This window comes from Heptranchias perlo, chromosome 4 (assembly GCF_035084215.1).
Source record: "Heptranchias perlo isolate sHepPer1 chromosome 4, sHepPer1.hap1, whole genome shotgun sequence".
Lineage (NCBI taxonomy): Eukaryota > Metazoa > Chordata > Chondrichthyes > Hexanchiformes > Hexanchidae > Heptranchias > Heptranchias perlo.
The window spans coordinates 88,166,618-88,178,057 of NC_090328.1; the positions used below are offsets into that span (position 1 = coordinate 88,166,618).

General features: G+C 45.2%; 1 protein-coding gene across 1 annotated transcript in view; it reads left to right on the forward strand.

Annotated features, from left to right (window-relative positions):
- The window catches only part of vldlr (very low density lipoprotein receptor), a 53,526-nt gene extending 43,876 nt beyond the window's left edge, over positions 1 to 9,650 (forward strand). The window contains exon 19 of the mRNA XM_067983279.1: positions 8,530 to 9,650. Coding sequence (XP_067839380.1) covers positions 8,530 to 8,652 — 123 coding nt within the window. The 3' untranslated portion in view covers positions 8,653 to 9,650. The remainder of the gene's footprint in view (positions 1 to 8,529) is intronic.
- Positions 9,651 to 11,440: the final 1,790 nt, after the last annotated feature.

Sequence of the window (11,440 nt, forward strand, 5' to 3'; positions counted from 1 at the left end):
AATATCATAGTATCACAAAACGGTACAGCACAGGAGGCTATTCAGCCCATCGTGCCTGTGCCGGCTCTTTGGTAGAGCTATCCAGTTAGTCCCACTCCCCTGCTCTTTCCCCATAGCCCTATAAATTTTTTCCCTTCAAGTATTTATCCAATTCCTCCTTGAAAGTTACTCTTGAATCTGTTTCTACCACCCTTTCAGGCAGTGCATTCCAGATCATAACAACACGCTGCGTAAAAAAATATTTCCTCATGTCACCTCTGGTTCTTTTGTCAATCACCTTAAATCTGTGTCCTCTGGTTACCGACCTTTCTGCCACTGGAAACAGTTTTTCCTTATTCATTCTATCAAAACCGTTCATGATTTTGAACACCTCTATCAAATCTCCTCTTAACCTTTTCTGCTCTAAGGAGAACAACCCCAGCTTCTCCAGTCCCTCCACTTAACTGAAATCCCTCATCCCTGGTACCATTCTAGTAAATGTCTTCTGCACCCTCCCAAAGGCCTTGACATCCTTCCTAAAGTGTGGTGCCCAGAATTGAACACAATATTCCAGCTGAAGCTGAACCAGTGTTTTATAAAGGTTTAGCATAACTTCCTTGCTTTTGTACTCTATGCCTCTATTAATAAAGCCAAGGATCCCATATGCTTTTTTAACAGCCTTCTCAACTTGTCCTGCCACCTTCAAAGATTTGTATACATACACCCCCAGGTCTCTCTGTTCCTGCACTCCCTTTAAAATTGTACCATTTAGTTTATATTGCCTCTCCTCATTCTTCCTACCAAAATGTATCACTTCACACTTCTCTGCGTTAAATTTCATCTGCCATGTGTCTGCCCATTTCACCAATCTATGTCCTCTTGAAGTCTGTTACTATCCTCCACATTGTTGACTACATTTCCGAGTTTCGTGTCATCTGCAAACTTTGAAATTATACCTTATACCCAAGTCCAGGTCATTAAGATATATCAAAAAGAGCAGTGGTCCTAATACTGATCCCTGGGGAACACCACTGTGTACTTCCCTCCAGTCTGAAAAACATCCGTTCACCACTACTCTCTGCTTTCTGTCCCTTAGCCAATTTTGTATTCATGCTGCCACTGTCCCTTTAATCCCACTGTCCCTTTAATTTTGCTAACAAGTCTATTATGTGGTACTTTAACAAATGCCTTTTGAAAGTCCATATACACAATATCAACCACACTACCCTCAATCCTCTCCGTTACTTCATCAAAGAACTCAATCAAGTTAGTCAAACACAATTTGCCTTTAACAAATCCGTGCTGACCTTCATTTATTAGCCCATACTTTTCCAAGTGCGAATGAATTTTGTCCCGGATTATTGTCTCTAAAAGTTTCCCCATAACCGACATTAGGCTGACTGGCCTGTAATTGATGGATTATCCCTCTCCCCTTTTTTAACAGGGGTGTAACATTTATATCAATGTGCAAATTTATCTTCCATGCCTAGAGCTTAATGCATGATGCTGATGAGAATGCCTAGGTAGTAGAATAGTAGGATACATACGTGGCAAAGTAGCAATGCGGTTAGGCAAAAGTTAATTAAAAGCCTGCTAGCTAGACAGTAGGACAATGGGCCCCTTTTTAGGCCTCATGGTTGTGTGTGTAGCTTCTTATGTGAAAGTTCTGTTATGTATCAACAGTTGACTAGACTTGATAAGATTAGAGTTTTGGTTGGGGTATTCCGCGGAATAAGCAATAACAGTACAAGGCCGAAGGAACATTCTGTAGTTAGAGATAAGGATACAGCCTTTTCTGTAGTTTAGTCCAACTTTGTAACTAAGGCTTTGTAACTAAGGCAGGATTGTGAAATGTATGTATACGTGTCCCACTTGTGATTGGCTCTTGGGAACTGTCAGTTAAGCTAATGCTCTCGCTGTAATGGTATAACTATGCAACGCACTGAATGTTAATTGCTTGCTCTGCTGAACTCGACAGACTCTGGTGGGAGTCACTGCCTGTGCACCAGAGTAAGCCCCGCGGATAATAAATACTGTTGAACTCTGAAGGTGTATTCGACTCAGTGTTTGCTGAACCAGACTGAGGGTAAAAGAATCCAGTTTATCATTTGGTGTCAGAAGTGGGATCTCAACGGTCGATCACCGAGAGTTCGCGGAGTAAGAGGCGGATTGTCTCGGACACGGAGGAAGGAGAGGGCCCGATGTGAGTAAAACTTTCTTTTACTACTTCGGCTTTCCTAAATCTGTTAAGTCTGACGACGAATCGTCCAATCGCTTATACTCGTGTGGTGTCCTTACGAGATCCAAGTCAGTCTGGCGAATACCAGAAGCAACAGAAACAGGTCAGTGATCAAATATCACTGGAAGTCAGGGTTCGAGTCCCTGCAGAGAAGTCAGGGTTCGAGTCCCTGCAGAGAAGTCAGGGTTCGAGTCCCTGGTGATTGGGTATAAACAGGAACTGATTGCTTGTGCTGATCAACTAAGGAAGGAAGTGCCTGTCTCAAACGTGCAGCCTTAGACCGGTTGTTAAGAGAGGAAATCCTCCACGCGAAGGTCAGGACCCTGAAGTGGGCGTAGAGGCACAAGGGCACTTAGGATCGTGAAGCACAAGAAGTCAGGACCATCATCAAATTCTGTAGTAAGCGACTGAGTGGCGATAATACGGTTGTGTTGACTAGTTGACTAAGAGTTAAAGAAAACGGGAAATAAAATGGGTAATTGTCTGGATACCACTGCGGAACCGGGTAGTGCCTTACAGACTTTGTGTGAAAAATATCCGGACAAGGCAAAACACTTTAGACAATTGTCAGGAGGACTGAATAAAAAACTGGGGAATGATCAATGGCCATTGGGAGGAACTAAAGACCTAGATGCCGCCAAAAAGGCTCAAGAATTAATTTGGAAAGATAACAGAGGTACCACAGCCAAAGACTTAATTGCTTTATGGAGACAGTACTGTCAAGAACTAAAAGAAGCTTCGGTATTAGCAAGTTGGCAGGATAACGCGTTGAAGTTAGGGATAGGACTCACTGAAGGAGGGGTAGTCAAGTCCGTAGAAGTCCTAAAAGGAGAATGTGCTCATGAGAAGCGCTCTAAACAGGAGTCTGAAAAGACCTCGGGCGAGCCCAAAGGAATTAATGAGTGGATTACGTAATCCAATGGTTGGCTTTGCCTTGACTGAGGGAGACGATGATGATTTGGATGAATGGAATTGTAGGTCCCACGTAGCTCCCCAGGGTCCTAGTGCCCCTCCTGAGTACCATAACATCTATCCCTCGCTGCCTACGGGACCGGCCGTTCAAACCCCTGCAACAATGCCTCAAATTGTCTCCCCGGTCTCCTCCCGTACCAGAAGTAAAACTAAGGAATTATTGGCTCCAACATTTAAACCCCCAGCCAGCCTAGTTTCAGAAAGCAGAGAGATCAGGAACTTAGAGACGCAGACAGTGGAGAGTCAGGAGACGACTTGACATCACTAGACTCAGAACGTAGCACTGAGACACTAGCTAGGTATGAACCGACCCCTCGGCAGTTACCAATGAGGCAGATGCCTAACCCTGCTTTTGACCTAGCCAACGCCGGGGCAGCCGGCAACCCCCGAATGATAGATGTGTACTGTCTATGGAAACCCCACGAGATAATGGCCATTCTAACCGGGATGCCAGATAGAAAGAAAGCACCTACCTCATTTATAGACTTCCTTCGAACCACTATTTCCGTCTATAATGCAGAATCAAGGGACTTATGGTCGCTAATACAGCAAGTTTTAACCCCTGCTGAACATGCCAAATTCCTAGACCATTTGAATTTCCGGGATCATGCTGCACTGGTAGCCCAGCAGGTACTGGATGCCAAATGCCAGCGGCTTCTTCTTACTGCCCTTAGCACCACTCTACAGAAACCAATTGACGTAACTAAGATCTTAGATACCAAGCCTAAAAAGGGCGAGGGAGCAGACGAATATTTGGAAAGATTCTCTGAAATATACCAGAATCAGTCAGGAGATGCAGCGTACCGTGAGGGAAGAAACTCACCACAGTACTGTGCTATGCTACTGAACTGCCTGCCGGCTCAGTTAGCTGAGACAATTAGAACTAACAATATGGACTGGTCAGAAAACAGTCCCAGTCAGATGGCGAGGGCAGTGAAATACGACTGGAAGGATAATAAATACCAGGAAGGTCAAGCCCAGGTTAGAGTCAAGACTGAGTATGTGGTAAAAAAGAGCCGAAACACACCCCAGACAGAACAGGATATCAGATGGAGCCTCAGTATTGTGTCCCAAGATGGGTTGATGGAGAAGGGTATGGGTATGTTACACATCCTAACGGACCAAACGCCCCTAATTATGGCCCACCCTACACTCCCCCGAGACATAATTTCGAAGGGAGAAGAGGAGGAGGGAGACAAACAGGCCCAGACGTCTGTTTCAATTGTGGTCAGCCAGGCCATTGGAAATGGGACTGCCCTTCCTGCGGACAGGGAAAAGGGGGCTATATGCAAGGGCAGCGAAGAGGAGGTTGGCAAGGGAATCGAGGACAAGGAAGATATACGGACTTTTCCCAAAATAATCCGTTCCCCCAGTATTGACTAGCTAACCTTGTGGGAAACGGGATCCAGTCAGAGCAGGAGCCCGTTTTGTCACTAATGATTGAAGGAAACCCACATACATTCTTGGTAGACACCGGAGCAACCATGTCATCTGTCCGATCGGAGCTCAATCTCCCTGAGTCCGGGGAAAAACAGAGTCTGTCTGGTTTACAGGGACAAGTGAGCCAATACCTGATATCTGAACCAGTGAAAGTACAATTTGGAAATGAGTCAGTAAAACACCAATTTGTAATTACAAATGGATTAGACTGTAACCTCATGGCTAGAGACTTGCTATCTGCATTCCGTCTGAGCATTGAGTGCGGGGACAAAGGACTGACTGTGAAACCATGGGCCCCCAAAATGCAATGTTGTGTTTCCATCACCCCACAATGGTGGTCTCTGGACCTTAAGGAGGAACCCCCATTTCATGTCACCCTAGCCTATGACAGGACTGGAAGAGATAAAGAATTAGAGGATTTTTACCGAAATTATGTAGGAGCGGAGTGGGATGTTGTTCACTTAGCTATGGTTACGGGACCAGAAGGAAAGGCAGAGTATGTCCAAGTCCCCTCGGAGCTATGGAGAGAACCTTTAACTGTAGCCCCACATATCACCCGGGAGGTGAATTTCCCGTACCATGCGAGAGATCTAGGACCCATGGTAAAACGGACAGTCGAACAAGCTGATCCAGATAACCGACAGAAACAGACCGTCATGCGGATGGACTATTCTGTTTTACCAGACACCAAGGGTTAACAGGGCACAGTTGCGCCACCATGTGGGAAATGAAAAACCAGAATACATTAATCCACAAGTGTGGGCAGAGGATCCCACACAGGTAGGATGCGTTAAAATGACTCCCATTCATATTGCCCTGCAGGAAAATGTTGTACTACCCTCTATTCGACAGTATCCACTAAAGCAACAGGCGATACCAAGCATTGACAAGCTGATCGCTGGGTTGTTAAAGCAAGGGATCTTGATCAAATGTCAGTCCCCATGTAACACGCCTATACTTGCAGTTCCGAAGCCAGGCAAGCCAAACCAGTACAGATTAGTACAGGATTTACGATCAATCAATGCTATTGTACAGCCGCTGCATGCACTAGTGCCTAATTCAGCTCACATTCTGGCTCAAGTTCCTGCAAAAGCCAAAATCTTTGCAGTAGTCGATCTCCAACACGCCTTTTTTGCCTTGCCACTAGACCCATCAAGCTAGTATCTCTTTGCCTTCACTTACGAGGGACAGCAATATACGTGGACCCGACTGCCACAAGGCTTCGTTAACTCCCCAACGCTATTTTCTAGGTACTTACAGGAACAGATGCAGACCCTAACCTTAAAGCATGGGTCCACACTAGTCCAGTATGTAGACGACTTACTGATAGCTAGCCCTGATGAACAGAGTAACCGAAAAGACACTGCCCAACTGCTGAATCATTTATCCTTGCTAGGATACATAGTGTCTCAATCGAAAGTACTGGTAGCCCAACAGAGGGTTAAATTTCTCGGAATCATGCTCTCAGCAACCAAGCGGAGCCTAGAAAAGAGCAGGATTGAACCAATCTGCCAATTCCCTGTACCTCACACTGCAAAGGAGGTTCGGCAGTGGATGGGAATGGTAAACTATTGCAGACAGTGGATCCCTAACATTGCCTTGGACACTAAATTATTAACGCCATACACCAGCATAGAGGGCGAATTTCAACTAGATTCCGACGCCTTAGGGGCATTTAAGAGATTAAAGGAAGCCTTGTCCCAGGCGCCCGCATTGGGGAGACCCCTGTATGACAGACCCTTTCAGTTGTACTGTACTATCCTCACTGATTGCTCAACTGCTGTTTTAACTCAAAAACATGGAGACAAGCATAGACCGGTGGCGTACTACTCTTCGAAGCTAGATCCAGTAGCGATAGGACATCCAGTTTGCACTCAGATCCTAACTGCAATTTACAATAGCCTACAATCAGCTGCTAATCTGACTTTACAACAGAACATTACAGTATACAGCTCACACTTGGTAGCTGCACTATTGGGCCAGCTGCAGACGCAGCATCTCACCACTGCTCGGCAAAATAAGTATGAGATATATCTGCTGAATAATCCTAAACTGCAATTTAAACATTGTACTACTATTAACCCAGCATGTTTTCTCACAGAACCACCTCTTGAACAGACTGACTCAGGACACGATTGTTTATCTTTAATTAAGGAAGACACTTCTGTTAGAGACGATCTGTCTGATGTCCCAATACAGGATCCGGACATAACCATGTACGTAGATGGGAGTGCCTCTATTGGTTCCTTTGGGGAGAAACTTTCTGGATATGCAATAGTGAATCAGGACGGTAAAACTGGAGAATCTGCTGCTTTTGAGTTTCCATATTCTGCCCAACAGGCGGAGCTGTTTGCACTGATAAGAGCTTGTGTCCTCGGAAAAGACCAAAGGGTTAATGTGTACACAGATTCGAGATACGCTTTCGGAGTAGTTCACGATTTTGGACAGTTATGGAAAAACAGAGGGTTTCTGACTTCTGCAGGTACGCAGATTTTCCATCAGAGGTTAGTCTCAGATTTGTTACAAGCCCTTATGCTACCAAGACAGATCTCAGTTATAAAATGCTCCGCCCACACGACAGGACAGACCCCAGTAGATATAGGGAATAGATATGCTGATCAGGAAGCTAAGGAAGCGTCCCAGACACAGAGGGTGGTTGTCCCTAGAATGATGAGTCAGACTAAAAGCTCAAACCAGAGCAAGTCTCCCTCTGAAAAGCCAATGCCAACCATCCAAGACGTCATTAAATTACAGGAGGACGCTTCTGACTGTGATAAACAATTGTGGAAACAACTTGGTTGTACTTATGACTGTGTATCTAAATTGTGGGTCACCCCTGCGGGGCAGACTTGTATGTCAGATGAATTAGCATTATGGGTTATTGAATGTGTACACTTTGCAACTCATTGTGGTGCCAAAGCTGCTAGTGATACACTGCTGGCCACATGGTGGCATCCTAGGTTGCAAGCCCTAGCCCAGGGCATCAGCAGTCGTTGCCTGATTTGTCAACAACACAACCCTGGAAAGGGAGTGCCTTGCGAATGGGGAAAGACCCCTTTACCTGAAGGTCCCTTTGAGACCCTCCAAATGGACTACATTGAGTTGGAAAGATGTCAGTGTTATAAATATGTTCTAGTTATTGTTGATGTATTTAGTAAATGGATAGAGGCCTATCCGACAACGGATAACAAAGCCTCTACGGTTGTAAAAGTTCTGATGAGAGAGATCATTCCTAGATACGGAATTCCAAATCAATTGAGTTCCGATAACGGCCCTCATTTTGTGGGTCAGGTGAACAAGGAATTCTGCACCCAGATGGGCATTAAACAACAGCTACACTGTGCCTACAGACCACAGGCCGCTGGGTTGGTTGAGCGTGCTAATCAAACTTTGAAAAATAAACTGGCTAAACTGCAGGCAGAGACTAGTACTACTTGGCTCAAACTTCTTCCTCTTGCCTTATTTCAGATACGTACTACTCCGGCTGGGGTAGCGCAGTTAAGTCCTGCTGAAATTATATATGGTAGACCCCTCAAGACCCCGTGGAACCAAAACGTTCCAAAAACCGTCCACTTTCACCACATGACGACAGAAATGACTAACTATATTTTGTCATTAACTAAGGCATTGAGAAGCCTCCACTCTCGGGTACGAGCTGCCTACGTCGAACTTCCTCCTATAGCCAGTCCATCTAAAATCAAACCGGGAACGTACGTGTTAATCAGGAATTGGACAAGGAGGGGACTGGAACCTCGTTGGGAGGGGCCCTATCAAGTCTCACTCACCACCCCTGCCGCTGTAAAAGTAGAGGGGAAGAGTGCTTGGGTTCACCTTCACCACTGTAAAACTATCAGTCACACGTCTAAAACTTAAAATGCTAACTTCTCTTTTCTTCCAAGAAATCTTCCCTATACAGGTGTGTCGTGACCAGCCATGAAAGCCTTGCCTTGGATCTTCTGCCTGGGACTCTTGCTGACCCTGGGAGTAACCAAACAAAGAACATGTCGATCGGACCGGCTTAAACGCATACACCACCTATGCCAAGGAGACGTACTTCGGTGCAACGATGATGACCCAGACGGATTCGGAAGATGGAACGTCACCCAGACGGGCGACTATACCGGGCTCCTGCGGCAGCCCCACTGGACACAGGAATTGGGAAAATTGTGGAGAACGGATAGTAGCCTACCATGTCATTGGACTGAGTGTAAATTTGATTATGTCTGTAAACGTGAAGGAGAGAAATCCCCTGAACTGTGTGCACAAGCGAGAGATAGAGAAAGGCACAATCGTTACTTAAAATTTAACCAAGAGAGGAAGCGTAATGGGTTGTTGGCCCCTGTGAGTCCTTTTGATCATGCAAGGTTAGAAGGTTTCCTGGATAGGAGACGTAAGAGAGATCTCCAACACCAAAAACGGGAGTTGCATGTCAATACCTTTTTGTACATGAGTTATATGTATGCTAAACACCAAGGTATCTCTAGTTGTTGGGTGTGTTCCCATATTCCTATTCATTCCAAGGGAGGTATTCCCTTCAAACCAGTCTCCTTTTCGGAAAACGAGACTGCCGAGTGGGTTGAACGTAGGACCACCACTGATGAGACTAGGGAGGATGCTTCGAAGGCAACCCAGTGTCACAAGGATAGGGCTGGGAATGGAACCCGGTATGGGAGTAGCTTGGAAGGGTGGAATTGGTATCGCTCCTTTAATCAGACCCAGACCCCGCCCTTCCTGGTCTTTACCGACACCTCTGGTACAGAATCACCAGAGGCAGCGGTATGCTTCAACAGCACCCAGGGACTGGCTTCTCCGTGGCTCATGGGGATCGTATTTGATGCATGGATTAATTATTCTGATTGTAGTAATACTCATTTTCGGCCTGATTGTTGCCTGTATCAAAATCTGCTGTAAGGTAGCAATGAGACAAATCGAGGGGATCCCAAATCGTCTGATTGCTCTACATTTACCGACCCAAATTACATTAAAGAAATATTGCACGAATAAAACGCATTGTAAACCATTTAACTCTTTGTTTATCAGAGATCGAGAAATGAACAGTGACACCAAAGCATATTTCTGACATTATTTAATTTTCCTAGTTCTACACTTGAAATAGTTATTAGAGTGACCATCATAAATAGCACAATAATTTGACTTTAGAATAACAATTGTAACTGGGTTTAACTTAACATAGCATAAAATATAGCTCAGTTTAAGAATTAGTCCCCAGGATTATACTACGTTAAGTAATTGCATATTCAAGCAACTAATAACAATCTATGCTCTCTATTTAAGTCTATGGTATCAGTAAAAGGGCTTGCAACTTCTTTGTTCTGAAAATGTTTACACAGTTGGGTCAAACTTGGATCCACTCCTACACTAATCTTATTTTGTCTCTGCTTACACTGGGCTGAGGCAGCCAGGTAATGAGTCCTCCACATACTCAATTGTTCTTGATTCATCTGACATCTTTCTTTCTTCTGTTTATCCCAAGCACATACTTTTACTTTTGTTCCATAACCTCAAAAACCCGCAAGGGGAGGGTAACATCCCAATATTAATATTAGGGTGGGCCTGCCGGAACGTCTGATGCTGGCACCACCACAATTTGCAGAGCCAACAATATTATCATACCAATGGCAGACACCCACACCACAAGGAATGCTTTGGCATATGGTCAGAAAGTGTGGCACGGTTGGCCAGTCTGGGGACTGGTGTCCCAGGCTAGACCCCCAAGTGGCCCTCGTTTTCACCCATGGCAGAATGTATGCCCGGTCTCACCGAACATACACTGGGTGCCTTTGAGGCTGCAGGGTCCCGGAGCTCCCGACATAGGGAGTCGTCACCCCTGGCGAATGTAACGGCAGGACCTCGTTATAATTTTTTCTTCCATTTCCCACCTGGCAGCCAAACACATCGACAGGCTGGCCGGCTGCCGGGCGGGAAAACCAGTGGCAGGAGGACACAGCCGGGGGCCCTTGGGAACAGGCCCCAGCTATCAGGAGAGGGGAAGGAGCGAGAGATTAGGGCTTCGGTGTGGGGGAGGTTGCTGATCGCGGAGGGAGGGAGCTAGAGATCGGGGCTTGGGAGGGAGGTCACTGATCACGGGAGGGAGGGAGCTACAGATGGGGGCTTGCGGGTGGGTGGGGAGTTCACCGATTGCAGCAGGGGTGAGAGAGGGGCGTGATCGGCAGTGGGGAGGCCAGAGGCTTCCTTTAGGGGTCGGGGGGAGCATTCCTGCTTCTCCTGGCCCACAAGTAGTTCTGTAAAATGCACTTACCTTCTTGAGCCATTCCAGCGATTTGCCAAAGTTATGACCAGTACAGCAGAACAGCCAAGGCTTTTTGGGACCTATATTTTTTATATCTTGAGAACTTATAAATGTTGAACATTAATATAAAACATTTTTTGTAATTAAACCATGTTTCTCAGGGAGCTATTTAAAGTTTATCAGAGTTCCTGTAAAATATATGTTGGAATGACTAAGCAGAGTTTAACTTTTTCATAGTAAAACTAAATATCTGAGGGTCTATTTAAGATTAATTGAAGTTTTTGTACATAGTTGTTAAAATTTCTAGTTAAAGTTTACTCATCATTTGAAACATTTTTTGCAATAAAACAATCTTTGAACTAAGAGAGTTGTGTCTGATCCTTCTTCTGATAATACCCCATCTATTTTCAAATCTGCTCTGTACGTTGCTATGCTTTTTTTAACCCGTCCTCTTGTTATTTCTATACTTTTTTAGTGTTGTTCCCAATGTTTGTTTTTAAGTATAGCTCTGCTGTTTCCTTTTCAATCCTTCTTCCTGT